We start from the raw sequence: 26166 nt of genomic DNA on the forward strand, positions 1-26166 counted from the left end.
AGTTGCATGCATAGACATTTATCCACCATGCATTTGCAAGCCTGGACTAAGTACCAAACGTGCCTAAAGGTTGCAGCACCCTCGGCCAATGAAGCTAGTCAGCAACGCTACATCCCTTTCCTCACTGTAACCCCACCATTTCCCGCAACACCTGCAGTATCTGTGCAGCTTTTGTCTCCAGGCCAAAGCAGTCAGGGAATCACCAGGTTCGTAGTAGGAAACACTGCATGTAGGGCACCGGCAAGAATACCATCTCCAACCCTCTCTCAGTCTGCCATGTCCACCGGCACCACTGCTAGTTCCACGATCTCCAGCTCTCCAGTCCAGCTCACCCTACATGAGACTCTTGTTAGGAAAAGGAAGTACTCATCCTCGCATCCGCGTACACAGGGTTTGAACGCCCACATTGCTAGACTAATCTCATTAGAGATGATGCCCTACCGGTTAGTTGAAAGCGAAGCTTTCAAAGCGCTGATGGACTACGCTGTACCACGCTACGAGCTACCCAGTCGACACTTCTTTTCTAGAAAAGCCATCCCAGCCCTCCAACAGCATGTTAAAGACTGCATCGTCCATGCACTCAGGCAGTCTGTGACTACAAAGGTGCACCTGACAACAGATGCATGGACCAGTAGGCATGGCCAGGGACGTTACGTGTCCATCACGGCACACTGGGTGAATGTGGTAGATGCAAGGTCTACAGGGGACAGCAATATTGGGACAGTTCTGCCTAGCCCACGGTCAAGAAAGAGTTGGCTGTAGGCGTTCGCCCACCCTCCTCCTCTTCCTCCTGCAGAAGGGAGAGCTCGTCCACAGACCGCAGTCGCACATCCACTCCATCCGCAGCTGCCACTGTTGCACACCAGGTGTGCCATTATGGGACAGCTAGTGGCAAGCGTCAGCAGGCTGGATTGGCAATGAAGTGTTTGGGCGACAACAGACACACCGCGGAAGTTCTGTCCGAGTTCTTGCAGAAAGAAACTCAGTCATGGCTGGGCACTGTACATCTTGAGGCAGGCAAGGTAGTGAGTGATAACGGAAGGAATTTCATGGCTGCCATAGCCCTTTCCCAACTGAAACACATTCCTTGCCTGGCTCACACCTTAAACCTGGTGGTGCAGTGCTTCCTGAAAAGTTATCCGGGGTTACCCGACCTGCTCCTCAAAGTGCGCAGACTTTGCTCGCATATCCGCCGTTCGCCCGTACACTCCAGCCGTATGCAGAACTATCAGCGGTCTTTGAACCTTCCCCAGCATCGCCTAATCATCGACGTTGCAACAAGGTGGAACTCCACACTGCACATGCTTCAGAGACTGTGCGAACAGAGGCGTGCTGTTATGTTTTTGTGGGAGGATACACATACACGGGCAGGCAGTTGGATGGCAGACATGGAGTTGTCAGGTGTGCAGTGGTCGAAGCTACAAGACCTGTGTCAAGTCCTTCAGTGTTTTGAGGAATGCACACGGCTGGTTAGTGCAGACAACGCAATAATAAGCATGAGCATCCCCCTAATGCGTCTGCTGATGCAAAGTTTGACGCACATAAAGGAGCAGGCGTCTGCAGCCGAGGAAGAGGAAAGCCTTGATGACAGTCAGCCATTGTCTGGTCAGGGCCGTGTAGAGGACGCGGTAGCGGGCAAAGAGGAGGAGGAGGACGAGGAGGATGATGGGGATGAGTACTTTTTTAATGAGGAAGCTTCTCCTGGGCCAACAGAAATTAGTGGCGTTGCAAGGCCGGGTTCTGTTTTTTTAAGGGAGACAAGTGACGTAGATTTGCCTGTAACTGCCCCTCAAACCAGCACAACCGCAGATTTGACAACTGGAACTTTGGCCCACATGGCGGATTATGCCTTACGTATCCTCAAAAGGGACCCACGCATTATTAAAATGATGAGCGATGACGATTACTGGTTGGCCTGCATCCTTAACCCTCGCTATAAAGGCAAATTGCAAAATATTATGCCACATGAGAACCTCAAACAAATATTAGCAACCAAACAAGCTACTCTTGTAGACCATTTGATTCAGGCATTCCCAGCACACAGCGCCGGTGATGGTTCTCACACGAGCTGCAGGGGGCTACAGGGCAGAGGTGTTAGAGGTGCACAAATCAGAAGTGGCGTTGGACAGAGGGGTTTTCTGACCCGGTTGTGGAGTGATTTCGCAATGACCGCAGACAGGACAGGTACTGCAGCATCTATTCAAAGTGACAGGAGACAACATTTGTCCAGTATGGTTACTAACTATTTTTCATCCCTTATCGATGTTCTCCCTCAACCATCATTCCCATTTGATTACTGGGCATCCAAATTAGACACCTGGCCTGAATTGGCAGAATATGCATTGCAGGAGCTTGCTTGCCCAGCAGCTAGTGTGCTATCAGAAAGAGTATTCAGTGCTGCTGGTTCAATATTAACCGAAAAAAGGACTCGTCTGGCTACCCAAAATGTGGATGATCTAACCTTCATTAAAATGAACCACTCCTGGATTTCAAATTATTTTGCCCCACCTTTCCCGGCTGACACCTAGCTTTCCATTAAAAAGGTCTTGCTTGTGGACTGGTCTTACTGAGTGTTCCAATCTCTTAATTTGCAGCAGCTGTTTGTCCAGCATACGACATGTTTACACCTCCCTCAATGGGAAAACTCCCCCCACGGGGCCGTGGTCTCGCCACTTGGCGCAAGCACCCGTTAGAGTGGCGTTTGTCTGAAGAGGTGGGTGTGCCCGCTTTTGGTCAACGGCACAGCCACTGGGTCCCTCACAGTACAATAAAGTGTCTCTGGTGGTGGTGGCGCGCACCCAACGTCAGACACATCGTTGTAACATGAGGAGCCCTGGGACGGTACCGCCGGCCACAAGACAGTTCACCCCCCCAGCTCAAACTGTGCTCTACCACGTGCAAAATTATCTCTCACAGCTCCACCAATGTTTAGTCTATGCGCTGACATCATTCAATGCCTGGCACTGACAATACCAATTTGTTGACATCTATGATGCTAGTTAAAGTAGTCTGGGTCAGTGTCCTATATTGGCACCAGCAAATACTTTCTGCCAAATTACTATGTCAGAAACTCAGCAGATGAGCCCACCCCTGTACCTAAGTATGCCACACTTTTTTTTTTTTTTGTTTGTTTTGCGAGACATTAACATCTATTTATTTTTTGTGAGTACTAACTGTGTCAGACACTCCTTGCAATCCTCCTCCGCTGACCACAACAATGCTGCCTGTGTACCCCTGCGAGATAACTCTAAGTGCCTTGAGCCTATTTTTATTTATTTTAGGCCTAGTAAGCCTGTCTGCGGTCCCTCCTTGCAATCGTCCTCCGCTGACCACAACAATGCTGCCTGTGTACCCCTGCGAGATAACTCTAAGTGCCTTGAGCCTATTTTTAGTTATTTTAGGCCTAGTAAGCCTGTCTGCGGTCCCTCCTAGCAATCCTCCTCTGACCACAATGCTGCCTGTGTATCCATGTAACCGATTTAAAACTGCCTTGAGCCTATTTTTAGTTATTTTAGGCCTAGTAAGCCTGTCTGCGGTCCCTCCTAGCAATCCTCCTCCGCTGACCACAATGCTGCCTGTGTATCCATGTAACCGATTTAAAACTGCCTTGAGCCTATTTTTAGTTATTTTAGGCCTAGTAAGCCTGTCTGCGGTCCCTCCTTGCAATCCTCCTCCTCCGCTGACCACACCAATGCTGCCCGTCTACCCCTGGAACCTATTTTAAAGTGCATAGAGCCTATTTCTTTATTTTATGTAATATTAAAAAAGCCATGATGGACTACGCTGTCCCACGCTACGAGCTACCCAGTCGACACTTCTTTTGCAAGAAAAGCCATCCCAAACCTCCAACAGCACCACCACCATTGTCCATGCACTCTGGCAATCTGTGAGTACAAAGGTGCACCTGACAACAGACGCATGGACCTGTAGGCATGGCCACGGAAGGTTACGTGTCCATTACGGCGCAATGGGTTAATGTGCTGGATGCATGGTCCACAGGGGACAGCCTACTAAGTCTGTCTGCAGTCCCTAATTCAGTCGACTGTATAAATCTGAGCTTCAACCTTCTGGCTCTCATTAAGTGCTTTTAAAAAAAAAAATGGTGGTTAGGGCCTACTAACGGTGTCTGCCGCTCCCTGGTGTTGTCCTCAACTGTATAAATCTGAGCTTCAACCTTCTGGCTCTCATTAAGTGCTGTTTTTTAAAAAATTGGTGGTTAGGGCCTACTAACGGTGTCTGCCGCTCCCTGGTGTTGTCCTCAACTGTATAAATCTGAGCTTCAACCTTCTGGCTCTCATTAAGTGTTTAAAAAAAAAATGGTGGTTAGGGCCTACTAACGGTGTCTGCCGCTCCCTGGTGTTGTCCTCGACTGTAGAAATCTGAGCTTCAACCTTCTGGCTCTCATTAAGTGCTGTTTTTTAAAAAAATTGGTGGTTAGGGCCTACTAACGGTGTCTGCCGCTCCCTGGTGTTGTCCTCTACTGTATAAAGCTGAGCTTCAGTCTTTAGGCTTTCGGCCTATAGTATCAGATATTAAACTGCATTTGGCCTTCAACTTTGGTTACGGCCTACTAACGGTGTCTGCCGCTCCCTGTTGTTGTCCTCCACTGTATAAAGCTGAGCTTCAACCTTCTGGCTCTCATTAAGTGCTGTTTTTAAAAAAATTGGTGGTTAGGGCCTACTAACGGTGTCTGCCGTTCCCTGGTGTTGTCCTCAACTGTATAAATCTGAGCTTCAACCTTCTGGCTCTCATTAAGTGCTGTTTTTTAAAAAATTGGTGGTTAGGGCCTACTAACGGTCTCTGCCGCTCCATGGTGTTGTCCTCGACTGTATAAATCTGAGCTTCAACCTTCTGGCTCTCATTAAGTGCTTTTTTAAAAAAAATTGGTGGTTACGGCCTACTAACGGTGTCTGCCGCTCCCTGGTGTTGTCCTCGACTGTATAAATCTGAGCTTCAACCTTCTGGCTCTCATTAAGTGCTTTTTTTTTTTAAAAAAATGGTGGTTAGGGCCTACTAACGGTGTCTGCCGCTCCCTGGTGTTGTCCTCAACTGTATAAATCTGAGCTTCAACCTTCTGGCTCTCATTAAGTGCTGTTTTTTAAAAAATTGGTGGTTAGGGCCTACTAACGGTGTCTGCCGCTCCCTGGTGTTGTCCTCGACTGTATAAAGCTGAGCTTCAGTCTTTAGGCTTTTGGCCTATAGTAGCAGATATTAAACTGCATTTGGCCTACTAGTGTGGTTGGGCCCTTAAAACAGTGTCTGCTGCTCCTGGGTTTGCTACTCCACTGAACAAAGCAATGCCGCCTGTTTAGTCCTGTTACCAATTTTGAACTGCATTTAGCCTACTTTATTCTTTGGCCCTATATCTGTGTTTCCTCCTCATCCTGCCCATTGCCCAGCCACTGCTAGATGAGTCTGCTGGTACATTGACCTAGACCACTACATTCCCCTTGCACTCTACACAGCCAGAATCTGACCCTGCTGAAAGTAAGGTTCCCCTTCCCGCATGTTATACCACCTTACACAGGGACAAAGAGGAAGGTGCAGATGAAAGTGCAGGTTCGTTCATCAGGTGGGGGGGCATACTCGTTGGCGACGTCACTGGCACAGGGCCCCTCAGAGTACGCAAAAGTGTCGCTGCTGGTGGGAGGCGCCCCCGCCGTGCAAACACACCGCTGTACTTTGAGGGGCCCTGCCAATGCGAACGAGTGGGCCTCCCTGCTTGCTCAGGATCACAGCACTTGCAAAGTTGAAATACTTACCTCTCACTGCTCCACCGCCGTGACGTAGTCCACGTTTCCTGGGCCCACTAAAACCTTCAACCAGCCCTACCCCCCACAACTTTTGCCAAATTACCCCCAATTTCCAATGCCCAACTATTATTATAAAGTTAATTAAGATTCACAAGCTTCAGAAACAAGAATGGATGTTTTTGGCATTAAAATGGGCACTGTAGGTGTTTTCCTGGCCTCCACTCACTGCCGACTATGCTTCCCCATTGACTTGCATTGGGTTTCGTGTTTCGGTCGATCCCCGACTTTTAGCGATAATCGGCCGACTGCACTCGACTCGACTTTGGACAAAGTCGGGTTTCGCAAAACCCGACTCGATCTTAAAAAAATGAAAGTCGCTCAACCCTAGTGGTGACGAATCACAATGTCAGGGCTCTTAGCACATTGACCAACTTCTTTGATTTCCAACTCCACATTTTATGCCATCACTAGCTGTGTACAGAAGGATGTCAATCAAGCAAGAATAGTCATACTAGCAGCCAGAAAACTGTAGTCCAGATTCATCAAGACCAGCGTTGGTCTGGCAGCTCCCAAATCAACTCCAAGGTATAGCAAGCCATCACTGGCAACTACTAAGAGGTATTTATACCAGAGGGGAGTGGAAAAGTCAGAACAGTTGAGAACTCAGGACCAAGACCTCTAGGAGACAAACAACTGTTTAACCCTTGCAACAACAGAGCAAGAGAAATCTACACCACTTAACCCTTGCAAAACCAGAACAAGGGAAATTTTCAAAGCTACTATATCTGGAAGGCAAAGCAGATCCATCCAATGCAGGTGCATGTGTAGCCAGTCGCTGCGATATTCTGACCTCTCTCTGTCATGGTACCCCCCCCGAACAGCTATGTCTGCAGATAATTAGCATTTATTTTGCTGACAGGTTTCCTTTAACACTGACAGAACAATTACATGTACATGACTACTTTTTGGCTGCCCAGCTGATACTTCCCATATAGTTTTGGGGGACACAAGATTGGTAGCGGCACTGTGTTCATGGGGCACTCCAATAATGGAGCTATAGTTTTGACAATTAAACATGTACCTGAGGGTGGAGTTTAAACAGAGATTCTGTGGCGAGCAACATTTATATTTCACCTTTTCCTGTATATTTACTTTCTATAAAGGTTGCAGATGTAAAGTATTTTCTCCAGCTATACAGAACAGGGTGTACAAAGCAGGGCTGTGGAGTCGGAGTCGTGAAGTTGGAGCCCATTTTGGTGGAGTCGGAGTCATGGAAATTGAGGAGTCGGAGGTTTGGCTTACCAAGTCCACAGCCCTGGTACAAAGGGACCACAACAAAATGTATATCACATACATCACTTTTTTTTTTTTTAGAAGGGGGCTTCTCTCATGGTGACATGGGATGATTGTGGTTACACAGCAACACCACATCTTCTATAGGCACAAATGTGAACTTTATTGTGGTTGAAACTCAATAACACAGTGTTGGAATATTGCAAAAAAAAAAAGTTGAACCTTAAAGGGATTATCCACAGCTAGGACAACCCCTTCTCACACCCCACGCTTGGTCCCGATAAAATAAAAAAGTTATACTCGCCTCCCGTGCCGGCGCCGTTCACTCGGTGTCACTGTCTCTGCCTTCGGACAAATTGAACATGAAGAGAAAGCCGGGGATCAGCTGCAGCCCGAACTTCCTCTTCATGTTCAATATGTCTGAAGGCGGGGACAGTGACGCCAGCGGTGATTGGGCGCTGGGCTCACGTGTCACATCACGGGGAGAGCGAGTGCCTACACAGCGGGAATAGCGCCAGCACTGGAGGGGAGTATAAACTTTTTTATTTTATCGGGCCAATCGTGGAGTATGACAAGGAGTTGTCACGTAGTGAACAACTTCTTTAAGGGCTCATTCACACTGGCGAGTAGTCAGCGTATAACTCGGACGACTGCTATCTGAAGTTTCATCAGATAGCACTCGCTTCAATGTTATACTATGGAGCATTGCCGACTAGCGTTTATTTTCTCATGCCGAGTCATCATGAGAAAAATAAAATCGCTGCATGCTGCGATTGGTAGCTTATATCGGACAGCACGCACCCATACAAGTCTGTGGGTGCGTGCATAACATCAGTCTGCACTTGGATGTCATATGAGTGCAATCCGATACACGCCGACTCGCAGAATGGATGAGATGGAGAAATTAAGTTCTCCATCTTCTCCACACCTGCGATCTGATTCTCACATGTGAAAGAATTGGATCACAGTAAAATGACACTCGGATCACACTCGCAGCAGAGTTTCAGCTGAGGGTCATTTACATACCGCCTCCAATGCTTTCAGAAGAGACAATCATCGGATGCTACTCGCCAGTGTGAGCAAACCTTTAATAAATTTGCGTGTCTATAAAAAATGTTTTAAAAAAAAAATCACAGAATCATGTCACAGTGACATTTTTAATCGAAGTCAAAATTACGGTACCCAAACAAGTGTACGAAACATTTCAGACAGCACATGGGGTCATCAGCAAGCTGTCTGTATCTAACATTGTACTGTATAGGAAAAGCTTTACAATTTATCTCACACTAATGGTAACAAGTGACACTGACCAAAATCTGAGCCTTTTCTGCATAAGAGAAACATCACGAAGGTCTGAATGAGGCCTTATTTCTGCCTATCAGAGAACAAGATGGAAGGAATAGTGCACCCATCGGTGCCAGCTTCCCATGTTTAGTGCTAGAAGTGGGACCCGCATCTATCGAACGTGTGGTGTACCGTGGGCTATGCCAGAAATGTCTCAGGTCATTTTCTGCAGAGTGTCGACACCATTTGTGACAAGGAATACTGAAGGCAACTACGAACAGCTATCCAGTCGCCCAAACTGTTGTCAGACGCCATTTTGTGCAGTCGCTCCCATAATCGGAAATGATCTGTGACAGGAGACATCCCGATTTCTAGCAGCACAGGAGGTCTTACTGTCAGCCATTTATTATTTCATCCTGACAGTAGCTGGCTCTAGGGTACGGCCGTCTGAATGGTTATAGAGCGGTAGCAAAACAGCGCCACTTCTGCCCACAGGTTGTGGAAGGTATTGCAGCCTAACCCTAGAATAAGGCTGCTGTTCCCTCACATATGACAGACGGTGGGATATGGAAGAAGCGAACATCAGCTCAAACCGCACACATTGTAGACACAGAGACATGGCATATAACTGTGACCAGCTTGGGCAAGGTGAGATGGCGGCAGGGCACTATTAGCCATAAACCTCGATACCTTTCAAGTGTCCTCCTGGAATGACACACTTCATGTTTATGGCAATCACTGAGGTGACCCACTCACTACAATGACTCCTGCCCCGGTCTATTAGCTTCCTTCTCGCCCCGTAACCTACTTATAATACTTATTAAAAAAAGGCGGGAATATGTCACATGACATAAACAGTGCGGGGCTTCGTTTATTTCTGCAATGCATTCTCTTAGTTTTGGTACTTCCCGTGTGCCGTAGATATCTGGTCACATGCTCCCTCCTTGATTGGCTGTTGACGCCATCTTGTGATTGGCACTGGTTGTTGCTCTCCTATTGGCTGAGACGCTTTCTCGCTACTTCCATTCTGGCTGTCGGCCCCGGTTCGCAGGATGGTAAGCCCCTTGTTACCGGCGAGGCAGGGCTGGGTGTCTTGCGGTGTACACGTACTACTTTCCTTGGCGGCTTCTCGCCTGCGGGTAACAGGGCGGAGCTGTGCAGCGAGCCTCGTACTATGGGCGCAGGTCGGCTCGGGGCCTGTGGTGCTCAGTGACTGCAGATGGGTGTTGGTGCTGTCATATGATCTCGGGCAGATGCCTGCGGTGCCGCAGTTATCCGTACACACACAGATAATAGACCAGGCTTATACTGTAGACATAATGGGCATCATTAGTGGCAGGAAGGCATCACACAACATATGCCACCTGCAGCACTTGGTGGTCTTTGGAGGGCCCTTGGCTGGGATTGCAGGTCATGTGATAACTGATCACACCCAGCTGTCATTGATCGTCATCTCTTGCAATCTGATTTCAACAGGATAACGTTTTGGGATCAGCAGACCACCACACATCTGGCTGCCGAAACCTATGAAAATTCAAGGGGTTTTCAGAGTAACCCCTGTCCCCAAATACTGTTTTTATTTTTTTACTCGCCCTCCCCAGGTCCATCGCTGATTGTCAAGCACTACTCTCAGTATCTGTTATTGTCTGCAGCCCTGATGACACGGCGACAGCGCTGCAGACAATCACTGAGCTCATCAGCTCTGCCTGAGTTGACGGCACTGAGTTCACTGGTCGCAACGCTATCGATGTGACATCAGTGCAACATACATCGGGAGCAGTGATGGAGACTCAGTGCTGGACCTGGGGAGGGTGAGAAAATAATGTTTTTTTTTTTTTTTTTTAAGAATCTGCTGCTGGGGATCAGGTTTTCTGAACCCAGAAAAGTGTGCATATGACCGTGCGGATTATTTGGCACATTTTGTTACAAATCCGCAGCAAATTGTCGATTTCAGCCAATGCCGTGCAAAGTGAAAATCTGCATAGAATTGATGTACTGTGTATTTAAAGGAAATCCTCTAGAAGGTTCTTGCTACCTCATATGAGAGCAGTATCATGGGGGAAGAGACCTTGATTCCAGCAATGTGTCACTTACTGGGCTCTTAGCTGCAGTTTTGATAAAATCGCTGCCTTATCTGCTATAAATGTACCAATTGTCTGAATCCTGAGCTTTGTATAACTCCTCCCACACCACTGTTTGGCAGAATTCGTGAATATGGAGGACTACATACTAGTCCTGTAGTGATCTCCTGCTAATAAAACTTTTTTTTTTAATCAAAACTATGGCAAGCAGCTCAGTAAGTTCTACATCACAGGAATCAGAGTCTCTGTCTGTACACTATGCTGCTATAAGATTATATAGCAGAAAGCTGGTGACAGATTCCCTTTAACAATCCGTGGAGCTGTCACTTGGAAATTCTGATTCCATAAAGTGCATGGGAAGAGATTTTTGATATCTTATTAATTTTCCTGCTACAGTAATCTGCTACGGATTTTCCATCCCCAAATTTGCATAGAAAGTCTGAAGCAATAACTGCAACACATCAGTGAATGGGTCAGTCGCTTAAATGCTGGAGCAGATCTGCCCTGTATGACTCGCTTCACATGTTCCTTCACAGACTCTATATACAGTGGGGCAAAAAAGTATTTAGTCATTCAGCAATAGTGCAAGTTCCACCACTTAAAAAGATGAGAGGTGTCTGTAATTTACATCATAGGTAGACCTCAACTATGGGAGACAAACTGAGAAAAAAAGATCCAGAAAATCACATTGTCTGTTTTTTTATCATTTTATTTGCATATTATGGTGGAAAATAAGTATTTGGACAGAAACAAAATTTCATCTCAATACTTTGTAATATATCCTTTGATGGCAATGACAGAGGTCAAACGTTTTCTGTAAGTCTTCACAAGGTTGCCACACACTGTTGTTGGTATGTTGGCCCATTCCTCCATGCAGATCTCCTCTAGAGCAGTGATGTTTTTGGCTTTTCGCTTGGCAACACGGACTTTCAACTCCCTCCCAAGGTTTTCTATAGGGTTGAGATCTGGAGACTGGCTAGGCCACTCCAGGACCTTGAAATGCTTCTTACGAAGCCACTCCTTCGTTGCCCTGGCGGTGTGCTTTGGATCATTGTCATGTTGAAAGACCCAGCCACGTTTCATCTTCAATGCCCTTGCTGATGGAAGGAGGTTTGCACTCAAAATCTCACGATACATGGCCCCATTCATTCTTTCATGTACCCGGATCAGTCATCCTGGCCCCTTTGCAGAGAAACAGCCCCAAAGCATGATGTTTCCACCACCATGCTTTACAGTAGGTATGGTGTTTGATGGATGCAACTCAGTATTCTTTTTCCTCCAAACACGACAAGTTGTGTTTCTACCAAACAGTTCCAGTTTGGTTTCATCAGACCATAGGACATTCTCCCAAAACTCCTCTGGATCATCCAAATGCTCTCTAGCAAACTTCAGACGGGCCCGGACATGTACTGGCTTAAGCAGTGGGACACGTCTGGCACTGCAGGATCTGAGTCCATGGTGGCGTAGTGTGTTACTTATGGTAGGCCTTGTTACATTGGTCCCAGCTCTCTGCAGTTCATTCACTAGGTCCCCCCGCGTGGTTCTGGGATTTTTGCTCACCGTTCTTGTGATCATTCTGACCCCACGGGGTGGGATTTTGCGTGGAGCCCCAGATCGAGGGAGATTATCAGTGGTCTTGAATGTCTTCCATTTTCTAATTATTGCTCCCACTGTTGATTTCTTCACTCCAAGCTGGTTGGCTATTGCAGATTCAGTCTTCCCAGCCTGGTGCAGGGCTACAATTTTGTTTCTGGTGTCCTTTGACAGCTCTTTGGTCTTCACCATAGTGGAGTTTGGAGTCAGACTGTTTGAGGGTGTGCACAGGTGTCTTTTTATACTGATAACAAGTTTAAACAGGTGCCATTACTACAGGTAATAAGTGGAGGAAAGAGGAGACTCTTAAAGAAGAAGTTACAGGTCTGTGAGAGCCAGAAATCTTGATTGTTTGTTTCTGACCAAATACTTATTTTCCACCATAATATGCAAATAAAATGATAAAAAAAACAGACAATGTGATTTTCTGGATTTTTTTTTCTCAGTTTGTCTCCCATAGTTGAGGTCTACCTATGATGTAAATTACAGACGCCTCTCATCTTTTTAAGTGGTGGAACTTGCACTATTGCTGAATGACTAAATACTTTCTTGCCCCACTGTACGCTAGGAACAGACAAATGGCCGCCGTTATCCGATGCACCACTTAGGCAGGGGCTCCATAGCGACTTTCAAAACGTGCATTTTTCTAGTGTTCGGCAGCTCCTATCTAGAGAAACCTATGAAAAAAGTCAAGGGGTCAAATTTTTCATCTACATTTATTTTTATTTTTTTTAAGTCACTTATTTATTTATTTTTTTTGTCTTGTTCATTCCTTGACATTCTTAGCTCTAAATTTCTCAAAATGGTGCATGTGGATAATGGATTTTCTGAAAGATAAAAAATGTTATTTTTAATCTTTTATTATTTTTGCAACGTTTTAGCACATATTCTGCAACAGTGTTGCAAAATTTGCACCAAAAATTCAGATATAAGGTACATAAAATCACTCCAGGGATGGACTGGAGTACATTTCTGCAAAAATTTAGCATCAAAAAGTAACATTTGGTGAATTAGCCCAATATATCTATTAACCACAACCCACAATGATGAACATAAGAAACGCATAAAATAAATATAAAAAAGGTGAAAGTTTAAAAGAGCATGGCAAAAATGAATAATTTGGTATAGACTTAAAGGTCCCTCCTACCCAACAGGTTTTGTATGTTTCCTGCTAAACGCCCTGTATAGAGTTTGACACCCAAATCAATGTTTTAAAAAAAATATTCTAAAATCTGTTTGTCATATGCAAATTTGCCTTTTGACTAGTCCATCGGGCGTTTGTTTCCCCAGACTAGTGGGCCCTCTCTGCATGTTATCATGCTCCTGGGGGCGAGATGACATGGTTTGCACGGCAGCTCCCTGCAGATCTCGCGCATGCACACAGCTTTCTTCACCCACATCATTGCGCCGATTAAGGGGACCGCTGGTTTAGACACACATAAGACATCAGTAGTCATGAAATCACATGTCCTTTGCTTATACTGTTTTAAACGCTGCAGTGAAAAATTCAGCATTTACCCTATGTGGGAACGTAGACTAAGGCCTGTTAAAATAGAAAATAATATTTAGATCTGAAGTGAAGGACACAACCAAGATGCTGTTTCTTTAATTTAAAAGGCAACTGAGTATATTCATTATTTTTTATTTTTTTTACATTTGTTAAAGTCAGTCACCCTTATGTAAAACATTGCTTCTTCTTTATTTATAAATATTTTCTTTCCTAACATCCCAAGTCGATTATTATTTTTACATTCATTTTCCTAATTTATCACCCATGTCTTTTGCTTTCTTTTATTTAACATGGCTTATGTTTCACCCTTTCATACTCCCTTGTCTGCAATCAACTCCTCCATAAGCCCGGGCACAGAGTAAGTTTCCTCTAATCGTGTACTAACACTGGTGAGGTCGCAATGATTTGGGTTTCTGTGTCTCTGCAGTTTGATGGTTTAATATTACACAACTCACCGTTGTCCCAGAACTTTTCCTCGGTCCGAGCTTTTTATTGTGAAATCTTCACCACTTGTAGGCTGTGTGCACACGTTGCGTTTTTTTGCGTTTTTTTTTTTTTGCTATAAAAACACATAAAAAACGCATACATTATGCGTTAATTTACATTATTTAGAATGCATTCCGCAATTTTTGTGCTCATGATGCGTTTTTTTCCATGAAAAAAACACATCGCGGTAAAAAACGCAGCATGTTCATTAATTTTGTGGATTTTTGCGATTTTCCCGCTATTTAATGCATTGGGAAGCTCCGGGAAAAACGCATCAAACGCGCAAAAAAGCGGAAAAAACGCATGCTGATTTCATGCAGAAAATGTCCGGTTTTGCTCAGGAAATTTCTGCAAGAAATCCTGAATGTGTGCACATAGCCGTAGAATTAATTTTCTGTCACAACTTAAACTTCAGAGGTTGGGGGAGGGGGTGTTGGTCACACTCTTGGGGGTTTTTGCCTTTTTTTTTTTTTATACTTCTGATCCCTAAAAAAGACTCTCTTCCACACTGTAAGCCAAAATGGAGAGCTGCTAAACAAGTAACCTCGTCTCTGGCCAGTGTATCCGTTGAAATCGGAGAAACCATTTATTCCAATGGGTTGCTCAGTGACACTGAGTGCGGTGCTCGGCTGTATGTCAGTCTCATAGGCTTTCACAAAAGGGACGGTGTGCATGAGCAATAAGCTGTGATTATAGGACAACCCCTTTAAGCTTTATTTACATAATAATAGATGTCTCCTAAAGGGTATGTGCACACGTTGCGGATTCTCTGCGGATCCGCAGCGTTTTTTGAGGTGCAGAAACGCTGCAGATCCACAATTGATTTACAGTACAATGTAAATCAATGAAAAAAAAAAAATGCTGTGCACACTTTGCGGAAAATCCGCTGCGGAAACGCTGCGGTTTAAAAGAAGTAGCATGTCACTTCTTTTTTGTGAATCTGCAGCGTTTTTGTACCCATTCCATTATAGAAAAACGCAGGGGTAAAAAAACGCAGCAAATCCGCACAAAAAACGCTGCGGAACCGCAGAAAAAACGCGACAAATCTGCAGGTGCGTTTTCTGCCAGAAGAGGCAGAATCAGCACCAGAAATTCATAAGCCTAATCCGCAATGTGTGCACATAGCCTAAGGAAACTGCCCTCAATGCCAGTTACCACAGGGAATGCACGTCACAAAATTTTAATGTAACAGTCAATGTCAATGGGGTCTCGGATTGTTTTGTTTTCCCCTTTTTTCATAGTAATATTTGTGGGACAACAGATCACTTGTACATCTTTTCCTTTTATCAGTCAGTTTTAGTAAAGGCCCCGTCACACACAGCGACGCTGCAGCAATACAGACAACGATGCCGATCGCTGCAGCGTCGCTGTTTTGTCGCTGGAGAGCTGTCACACAGACAGCTCTCCAGCGACCAACGATGCCGAGGTCCCAGGTAACCAGGGTAAACATCAGGTTACTAAGCGCAGGGCCGCGCTTAGTAACCTGATGTTTACCGTGGTTACCAGCGTAAAAGTAAAAAAAACAAACAGTACATACTTACCTTCCGCTGTCTGTCCCCCGGCGTTCTGCTTCTCTGCACTGTGTAAGCACAGCGGCCGGAAAGCAGAGCGGTGACATCACCGCTGTGCTGTGTTTTCCGGCTGGCCGGCGCTCACAGTGCAGAGAAGCACAGCGCCGGGGGACAGACACCGGAATGTGAGTATGTAGTGTTTGTTTTTTTTTACTTTTACGCTGGTAACCAGGGTAAACATCGGGTTACTAAGCGCGGCCCTGCGCTTAGTAACCCGATGTTTACCCTGGTTACCAGTGAAGACATCGCTGGATCGGTGTCACACACACCGATCCAGCGATGTCAGCGGGACCTCAACGACCAAAAAAAGGTCCAGGCCATTCCGACACGACCAGCGATCTCACAGCAGGGGCCTGGTCGCTGGTACGTGTCACACATAGCGAGATCGCTACTGAGGTCGCTGTTGCGTCACAAAACTTGTGACTCAGCAGCGATCTCGCTATGTGAGACTGGGCCTTAACTCCCAAGATCTGTCACAGATGTGAACACATTTCTCGTGTCTTGTTTGGCTTGGGATTTGATTGCTGTGTCTTGTGCTTGTTTTGTGAAACCTTTGTGTGTGAACCTAGATGGATGCAGTAAAGGGGATGTGCTGTATTGTGATATTGCTTTCCTTAATAGGATGTGATCTTGCCTCCATATACATGCATAACTATCACCGAGAGCCCACGCAGTGTTGATGGAATAGTGATGTCTATGTCAGGCCACATTCACACATTCAGTATTCAGTCAATATTTTACCTCAGTATTTGTAACCCAAAACCAGGAGTGGGTCAAAAATGCAGAAATGGTGACGTTTCTATTCTACTTTTCCTCTGTTTCTCTCCTGAGTTTTGGCTTACAAATACTGAGGTAAAATACTTAACAATCCTGAAAGTGGCCTAACTCTGCATTACTGCTCACCATCTTTAGGTTATGGTTTAATATCCACACAAAGCACTTAAAATACACTTGAACATGCTTCATATTGATACCTACATTACTCTTCATATAGCAATTTTTTTTTTTTTTTTTTACTAATAAGATTTTGAAAATTACACTCTGGAAGAAAAGGAAATGAGTCTGACTTGACACTTCCATAACCACCGAACTTGCCAAAAAAATCAAAAGGCTGCAAAAAAAAACACAATGGAAAAAAAGAACGCTTCAAAAACCACCTTAGTTCACACACAGCCTTTTTGGAGCATTTCTTTCCGAAGCAAAAACCTGCTCTCTTGGCGGTTTAAAAGCTGCGATTTTGCTTTATTTTTTTTGCTGCGGATTACATGTGATTTGTCTACAGCACCTGATAAAGTTTTGTTCACCAAAACTTGTTTGCTGTGGTTTTATATTTATTTTTTTGCAGCATTTTTGCCTTCTTATCGCTTTTTCTGGGTGAAAAAACTCTGAAAGAATTGACATGCTCCAGATTTAAAAAAACGCTGGGTGCTCAAATTCAATCGGCAAAAAAAAATGCATGAGATTTCAAAAATCTCACAGCTCATACTAGCATTGTAAAATACCTTACATCTTTTCTGTAGAAAAAAAAAAAAGCGGCAACAAAACCGTTGCATGTGAACTTAGCATTAGGGTATGTTTCCACGTTCAGGAAACGCTGCTTGTTTGACGCTGCGCAGCGCTGCAGCGTCAAACAAGCAGCGTCCAGATGTTCCAGCATAGTGGAGGGGATTTGATGAAATCCCGTCTCCACTATGCGTGGAAACCCGCACGCGGCGGCCCTGCGACTACGGACATGCTGCGCGTCTTTTCAGATCGCAGCATGCCCGTACACCTTGCGGGGACGCAGCGTCCCCGCAAGGCATATCACAGGGCCCTATGGGACAGAGCGATCATCCCGGATGTGAAGAGTTAACACATCCGGCATGATCGCGTCCCATTAAGGGGGCGGGGCTTAGCGCCGAGCGGCTTCGCCGCTGGCCATCCTGATCGTGGAGTCATACCCTTAGAGTATGTGAACACTGAGTTTTTGGAGTGGAAACTAAGCAAAAAGTCTCCAAATCCTCATCAAAATTGCAAAATTCCTCAAAAATTGGAGTTTATTCTCAGTGTTAACACCCTTAGAACTGAAAATCTTGTAAAAAAAAAAAAATATATATACCGATTTCTGATTTAGATTTTTCTTGGAATTCATATGGGATTTTTCCACTTTAAGAAAAAAAAAAACCTTAAGCCATAAGTATACAGTGAAAGTATTCCTGATGGCAAATTTTTATCTACCTTGACATTGCAGAAATTTCAGCAACTAAAAAACTATTATTAATGGCATTGCTTCTCCCACATGATACCAAATACCATATACCAAACCCAGTTAAAAATTAGGATTTCATTTGCAGCAATTTCTGCAATGGAAATGTGTCATATGTGACGATACCCTTAGCACTACGGGCACTTGTGTTTCTGAAAGTCATATCATATCTTTGCAGAACCCTCTTCAATCCACCCAGCATTAATCTAGGCTTGCTCATTGATGTTTACTATTGTTATTGTGATAGTCCCCATGTGATTTATTTTCTAAGGGAAACTTTTCACGTCCAGAAATGATATTAAATCTGTACAGGAGTTCTCTACAGGTAAATAGCATTTAAATCCGACTTAGCTGGATTACAGTGGCTACAGGGAAAAAAAACAAGTCTTATTCTTCCTGTAGCCACACCCTGACTGTCAATCCCCCTTCGCCCTGCGGATACACCGTAGCACATACGTCTGTAGAATACTAAGGTGTTACCTCCATTCTCGTGAGCTTATTCGCACCTACACATGGGCATGACCATGCGGCCGAAGCAGAGAACTCAACCTTACCGCAGTGCTGTGGAGTCGGTAAGCCAAACTTCCGACTCCTCAATATCCATGACTCCGACTCCACCAAAATGGGCTCCCGACTCCGACTCCACAGCCCTGCCTTACCGGATTCCATGCAAGTGGTGACAATACAAGTCATCCTCCTGTATGTGAGTTGATCCTATATCTGTTGCATGTAATCTAGTTTATTATAAAAATCCCAGTTTTGTGTGCATACTAAATTAACATTTTGATTGCTGCTCGAAATGATGATCTGATTCCTAGGTCTTGTTCTACCCCACAACTCTGTAGTTGGTCTTGGTGTTAGGAGATCTGCACATCCCACATCGCTGTAACAGCTTGCCAGCAAAATTCAAGAAACTGCTCGTCCCTGGTAAGATACAACATATTCTGTGCACTGGGAATCTCTGCACCAAGGAGAGCTATGACTACCTCAAGACACTGGCTGGGGACGTCCACATCGTCAGAGGAGACTTTGATGAGGTTCTCATTTATTTTCTCTTGTTTATTTTTTTGTGAATTACCGTTTGGAATAATGTACGTGCAGCGCACATCTACACACTTTAAGGCTTCTGTCACACTATCAGTATTTGGTCAGTATTTTACATCAGTATTTGTAAGCCAAAACCAGGAGTGGAGCAATTAGAGGAAAAGTATAATAGAAACATATGCACCACTTCTGCATTTATCACCCACTCCTGGTTTTGGCTTACAAATACTGATGTAAAGTACTGACCAAATACTGCTAGTGTGACGGCAGCCTAACTTCTCTACTAATGATGGTGACGCCTCTTTTATGGCTTAGACACGTAAGGGATATTGGAAAACCTTGGGTGTTTGGTGTGTACTCCCCCCAAAAAAATTCTTGCCAATGCCGTTTTTCCGCTATCGTACAAAACATTGGGCAAATTGGCTGCAAAGTTAGAGACCGCATCTGAAGTCAAGCTTTCGCTTTCTGTGCATGAATCTACCATACATAGTTAAATCCATTTAAAGGAAAACTGATATTTGAATATTTCCGAATGGAAGTGTCATCCTCTTTTCGCTTGTTCCATGAATTATTAATTTTAATGTTTAATTATTATTACATTATTGTAATTTAGACCCATTCAGTTCTATGAAGCTGAGCAGCAATACCAGACACAACCTGTGGACAAGTGTGGTGTTGTGCCTGAAACAAATCAGACCTGTATCTATAAGGCCCCCTTCTCACATCCAGGATATGTGGCGTCTGTTCTCACACTTACCGAAGACACACAAACTTGCATACCCATTATAATCTTTGGGGCTGCACCCCTGTCCGTGTTTTCACACAGACCGCATGTTCATGTGACCCACACGTAGACATGTTTGTTTTCCTTCCAATCAGCACGGATGAGTATATGTAGCGCAAACGGTTGACGTAGTGTATCATCCGTGTGCCACGTACTGGAATAGAAACTACAGATCTTTAGGTGTTAGATGTGCAAAAATATAGATTATAGATATCTGTGATATGTATAATTAGTGCCTTGTGTGTGGTTTACTGTACATGTATTAACCTGATAAATTAATGAAGAAAAATGAAGTGGAATCCACTCTATTTTTGGTAACCTGCAGAGGTAAAGCAGAGTGTCCTTGGTTATTGGGCCCTTTACAGCCTAAAAATACCAGCCAGCAGCAGCCCTAGAAGTGGAGACTCCGCACTAGATGTGAAAATTCTATTGCTTCCCTTCGCTCTTCCTGATTGCCCTGGTGCGTTGGTAATTGGGGTAATGGGGCTTGAGAATGAGGTCAACTATGAATTGTACAAAAACACAGTTGGCTCCAAGCCCTGGTGTTGGTAATGGAGAGGTGACAATCAGGCACCCCCATTACTAACCCAGTAATAAAAAAAATATATATATATAAAATAAACACACCCACACACAATACTTTGTTAAAGTATACACTCCCCAACACTTTACCTCGTTCACTACTTGATTAAAATAAAATCCTGCACAGGTCTGCCATAGTCCAGAAAATGGAAACCTGAAAAGAACATACAGACAGAACACAGAGAAATGAAACAGACATTTTCTGGATCCTTGTTCTATAGTCTTTGCAAACAGCCACTGCCTGGTCGCACTGTGTAAGACCCGGAGGCTCTGAACAGCGGTGACATCAGTAATGACATCAGCCCCACATCATTTATATATTTATTAGGTAAGAAGTGTACAGTAAGCTACACACAAGGCAATACTTGTATATTTCAGGGTTATCTATATCTTTAACACCTAAAAATCTGCAGCGGTAATTTCTATTCCGGTATAGTACACACGGACAACCAACAAAACCACACGGATAGTAAAAAACAGTCTCACGCTTACATTTTGTTTTGTTTTTTTTCAGCCTTCAAAATGGCGATACACTTTAGAGTAGTGTAGTTTAACGTTCACCTTTGTTAACAAAATGTTTGGATGTGTTTGAAGATACCGGCACATAATGTTTTCATGGACGAGCATTCCCTTCCTTCTGCTGATTTGTGCTCTGACCCCAATCAGGTTTACAATCTGAGATGTCCGTCTATTTTAACCCTAGAGGGTTGGTTACTTTTGCTCATCCTTTAATGTGATGTCTTTTTCTTCTATAGAATTTAAACTATCCAGAACAAAAGGTTGTGACTGTTGGCCAGTTTAAGATCGGGTTAATCCATGGTCACCAAGTGATTCCCTGGGGTGATATGGCCAGCCTGGCTCTGTTGCAGAGGCAACTGGATGTAGATATTATGATTTCGGGACATACACAAAAATTTGAAGCGTTTGAGCATGAAAACAAGTTTTATATTAATCCCGGGTCTGCTACAGGAGCCTACAATGCTTTAGAAAAGTAAGTACGATAATTTGTTTCCTGGTAAACTAGTATTTCAAATAATTCAGAATTTTAATGGAAAGGTGGGCACACATCGGATCAAAGATGGGTGTTTAACAATCGCCTGAAGTCTTAAATTTTAGCATAGCCTCTTAGTTGTGCCAAATTTATTCTACTTTTCAAAGCTTTTTATACCGGAATACTGTCTTTAAGGCCTCTTTCACACGTCAGTGTCTCCGGTACGTGTAGTGACAGTTTTCTCATGTACCGGAGACACTGACACACGTAGACCCATTTAAATGAATGGGTCTATGCACATGTGCGTGTTTTCACACGGACCGTATGTCCGTGCTGAAAACACGTCGACATGTCCGTTTTCTACCGGCAGCACGGACCACAATACGGACAGCACACGTGCACACGGAGAACAGTGTGCACTCTCCTCCGTGTGCACTCTCCTCCGTGTGCACGTACCGCCCGCAGGAGAGACAGCGCTACAGTAAGCGCTGTCCCCCCCGCATGTGGTGCTGAAGGCAGAATTCATCTCTTCTCCCCCAGTGTTCGTTGGAGGGAAGAGGTGAAAGATCTTTTTTTTTTTTTTTTGGGGGGGGGTGAAAAATAAATTTTGCATGTGCCCCCGCCTCCCCCCCAGTGCGCCGCCTGGCCCATTGCCGCAGAAATACTCACCTAGCTCCCGCGATGTCTCCTCTGTCCTCTCCGCGCTGGCAGCGTCTCCTGTGTGAGCAGTCACGTGGGACCGCTCATTACAGTGAGGGAATATTCACTGACTGTAATGAGCGCTCCCACGTGACCGCTCACACAGGAGAAGCTGCCAGCGCGGAGAGGACAGAGGAGACGTCGCAGGAGCTAGGTATTTCTGCGGCAAGGGGCCAGGCGGCGCACTGAGGGGTGGAGACGCGGACGCACATGCAAACTTTATTTCTCCCCCCCAAAAAAAATAAAAAAAAAGATCTTTCATCTCTTCTCTCCAACGAACGCTGGGGAAGAAGAGATGAATTCTGCCTTCAGCACCACATGCGGGGGGGACAGCGCTTAGTGTAGCGCTGTCTCTCCTGCACGGTCCGTGTGGTCCTCAGGCGGCACACGGGCGGCACACGGATGCCGCACGTATGTGCCACTTGAGCACACGGACATACGGACACGGATATCTCCGGTACCGGTTTTTTCCGGTACCGGAAATATCAGGACGTGTGAAAGAGCCCTAATAAAAGTTTTTAATCAGGCCTTATCTCCAAATTTAGTTACAGGGAATCTGTTACTTTCAGAAATGAAATTTACCTGCAGTAGTGGGGGCATTCTGCTTTTAAAAAGCATTTAAATCCTGTTAGGGTGGCTTACTGGAGCAGGGGCTACAGGGAGAAAATGAAGTTCTATTTTCCCTGCAACTACTCGCTTCCAGTCACGGGGTAGTGCATGGGGCAGTTACAGTCCCCGCTCAGAGTGCTGTAATTGCTCCTCGGATCTTTGAGAGCTTGTTGTGCATCTTGAGTGTGTAGTACCGGGCAGTGATTTACAGCACCTTCAATGTGTATGTAACTTCATTTTATCCTTAGAGTTGCTGTTTCAGTAAGCCAGCTTTAGCTGCCGACTTTTTTTTTTTTTTTTTTCCCCCCCTTTTTATACATGAAGGTAAATAGCATTTCTGAACATAATAGGTTCCCTTTAAGGAAATCTGGAGGTATATACGGCACAATTCATCCAAGCTTTTCCATCAGTATTCTGGCATTAAAAGTTTTAAAAGCTGCATAATTTTGGCGCAACTCTCAAGTCTTTGGTACAATTTTGCAACTTTTGGCTTTCTCACACCGTTTCCCCCCCCAGTTCTGACAAAGTGGGCATTGGGAGAGGAGGTGACCGCTTCTCATCAAATTGATGATGAGCAGCGGTGTTCACTACACTTCTCATCTGACTCTCCTGCAGGTGCACTCCAGCACATCTCATCATTTCCGGCATGAATAATACTGGTTTTGATGAATCAGGCCTACAACATGGTGTATGTGTGTATATATATATATATATATATATATATATATATATAATCTCCAGACAATAGACATTACAGCATAACAGAAATCACAGTTCAAAATAGATACCAGGAGGAGTGAGGGCCCTGCTCGCAAGCTTACAAACTATGAGGAAAAGGGGAGACACGAGAGGTGGATGGTAACAATTGTTTTCGTTGTTCGGACCAGCCATAGTGTAAGGCTCGGGTGTTCATGTAAAGCTGCATGAACCAGTTAACTGCCTAAGTATGTAGCAGTACAGACACAGAGGGCTATTAACTGCATGAAGTGTATGAGAACATGATGCGAGGAACCTGATTATGTTTTTTTTTTTTGTTTGTTTTTTTAATGGGCCACACAGGGATAGTTAGGGTAATGCGTTGAGGCGGTAGGCCAATCTGAACAAATAATATATATAATATATATATTATGGTAACTTGCCTCTGACAATGATGCACAGCTAACTACAGCTATATGTGTTATATATTTGTATGAGCTCTTACAATGATTGAGGAGAGCTCCTGATTGACAGACATCCTCTGTTGAAAGTTTGCCACAGTGTCCTTTTTAGAAACCAAAAAAAAACATTTTATTATGGTCCTCATTTAAATTGTCTCCTACCAGTAAAATCTAAGCATAGGTTTAACCTTGTCTTTACATATGTCATTCTGGAGAAACAGTTACATTCTAAAAGCATGTAAGGGATAATTACTTATGAAATTGCTTCTTCTTTATTTGCAGCAACATCATTCCTTCTTTTGTTCTCATGGATATCCAAGCTTCAACCGTTGTCACCTATGTCTACCAACTGATAGGAGATGATGTCAAAGTAGAACGAATTGAGTACAAGAAGTCCTAAGACGAACCCTTTGAACTTTCCATTGCCTTGAACCTTCATGTCCATGCATTATTTAATCGGTGAACATCTCTAGGCAGTTTATGTAAGCTTTGTACCCCTGTTTTCAATGTAAAGTGATTTTTAACTTTCTGCTGCTTTAATGTTTGATGTAAACTAACTAGTGATGATTTCTTAGTTTACATGTGTTATAAACAAGTGTGCCACATTGAATTAATACCCTGTATAAATAGATAGCCTTGTACATATAACATGGGATGTTGACATATAACATGGGATGTTGACATTCACTGATGATACAAAAGTAACAATACAAATTTTCATTTCCTATATGATCTGACTTTCATGTCCATTTTGTCTTGTGTTTTACTTTCTTGACTGCCTTAAAACCCTAGAATTCCACGTCAGATAGTCTTCCAGTTTTCTTAAAAATAAAAAAGTGGGCTCTGTCCACCCTTTAAGTGCTATTGAGATCCTTTGCCACGGCAGGTCTTATGACCGAGTACTTTGTCAAGGATACTTGCCCCCCTGAAAGAATAAGGAGTGATGTTTTTGACCTGCTAGATAAAGCCTGCCAATACAAGAGGTATATAGAGAATAGGCAGGTCTGACCCACTTGTGAATCTACAAGTCTGCAGTCACTTGCGTTCCCTGCATGCTGTGAGGATTCTCCAGCTCTGGGAGTGGACAGTTGTGATCACAAATATTTGCTTTGCATATTTCTGGCCACATTCTGACTTGTGCGTCTGACCTTGCTCAATATATTTGCTTTGAGCAAGGCTGTACCCAACTTATCGGCACATGACCGCATATATGCAAATGCTTGCAATCACACTCCCAACACTGGAGAATCCTCACAGTGCTCACGATGTGAGGGATCCACAAGTCTGCAGTTGCAGGTTTTTTAGCCTAAGGCTGGACAACCCCTTTAAGCAGAGACTTTACTGCCTGGTACCTTTTTGTAATATAAAATGTAATTTCATATGCCAGAAATGTCTAATCTGTAGTGGTCCAACCTCTGGTACAATTTAAGTAGAACGATTGGCGCAGTCTAACAAACAGGTAATCCCTGCATGTGTTGTGACGGTCAAACAGCCGCGAGACATGCAGGTGCGGGGACGCAAACATATTATTTGAGCATGCCGAAGTCACTTGGTTAGCACCCAAGCATGCTTGGATAACACCTTATCCGAGCATGTTCGCTCATCACTAGAAAGCACCTTTTAAAGAGAACCTGTCACAAATTTTAACCCCCTAAATTGTCTATATGACTGTGTAGCCCTTTTTAAATAATTAGCCATTTGTTACCTTTTGATTCCAAAATGTTGCTCCAGCAGTGAGTGAACACCTATTTTGAAGTTGTCTTCATGTTCACTGGTGTGTGATGATTAGAGATGAGCGAATTTTTCAAAATTCGATTACGATTGGCGGCGAATATTGTATTTGCAATATTCGCCGAACGTCATTGGAGTCAATGGGAGTACAAATGACTGAAATATGTTTGGAATCGATCGTCAAACTAAATTTGGCACTAATAGGGTACCAATATGGCAAATTCAGATTCAGCGACCAATTCAGAACATATTTGCTCAACTCTAGTGATGATGCACTCATGGCTCTTCAGTCTCTGCTGTATTTCTTAGCTAGCAGCACCCTGCTCTTGCTGATTGACAGGTCAGGGGCCATGTACCAGAACAAATGGCTGTCAGTCAGCTTGAGGCCGAGAAGCTAGAAGTGCACGCCAAAATGCACTTTCATACACCGCTTAAAAATGTGATTTCTCGCTGCTGCAGTATATTAGTGTTTTTGGGAAGGTGTGAGGGTAAACTGTCTTGACTGGCTCCCCTTTAAGCAGGTGCTTTACATTTTTAAAGGGGTTCTAGAGTTTTAGCAAGTATGCTCAGCTGCCACAAAAATTAATAAATCGGAAGATCTTTGCCAATGTTATATCGACAAAGGCTCTGGACAACCATGTACATTGAAATATGAAAGAATTTCATCAGTAGTGTATTACTAAATTTAGAAAGATGTTAAAAGGATATGGACACTTTTTTTTTATTTTTTTTTATGCTTGTGTTTTTGGCAAT

General features: G+C 44.2%; 2 protein-coding genes across 4 annotated transcripts in view; one reads left to right on the top strand and one right to left on the bottom strand.

Moving 5' to 3' along the window:
* The window catches only part of RAD9B (RAD9 checkpoint clamp component B), a 138263-nt gene extending 129104 nt beyond the window's left edge, over positions 1 to 9159 (bottom strand). Inside the window, exon 1 of one of the 2 annotated variants that reach the window (XM_077292812.1) lies at positions 9021 to 9159. In XM_077292812.1, coding sequence (XP_077148927.1) covers positions 9021 to 9054 — 34 coding nt within the window. In that variant the 5' untranslated portion in view covers positions 9055 to 9159. The remainder of the gene's footprint in view (positions 1 to 9020) is intronic. The other variant, XM_077292809.1, reaches the window with a different exon arrangement.
* A 79-nt stretch (positions 9160 to 9238) lies between these two features.
* VPS29 (VPS29 retromer complex component) lies at positions 9239 to 24411 on the top strand. Of its 2 annotated transcripts, XM_077292844.1 has the most exons (5): positions 9368 to 9385; positions 13861 to 13872; positions 18662 to 18853; positions 20982 to 21217; positions 23965 to 24411. In XM_077292844.1, exons 1-5 carry the CDS (start codon positions 9383 to 9385, stop codon positions 24080 to 24082), a joined length of 561 nt encoding a protein of 186 aa, XP_077148959.1. In that variant the 5' UTR covers positions 9368 to 9382; the 3' UTR covers positions 24083 to 24411. The 2 variants fall into 2 exon arrangements, with proteins under 2 accessions (XP_077148966.1, XP_077148959.1); XM_077292851.1 differs by lacking the exon at positions 13861 to 13872 and having other exon boundaries at positions 9239 to 9385.
* The last annotated feature ends 1755 nt before the right edge of the window (positions 24412 to 26166 follow it).

This window comes from Ranitomeya variabilis, chromosome 1, assembly GCF_051348905.1.
Source record: "Ranitomeya variabilis isolate aRanVar5 chromosome 1, aRanVar5.hap1, whole genome shotgun sequence".
NCBI classification, from domain to species: Eukaryota; Metazoa; Chordata; class Amphibia; order Anura; family Dendrobatidae; genus Ranitomeya; species Ranitomeya variabilis.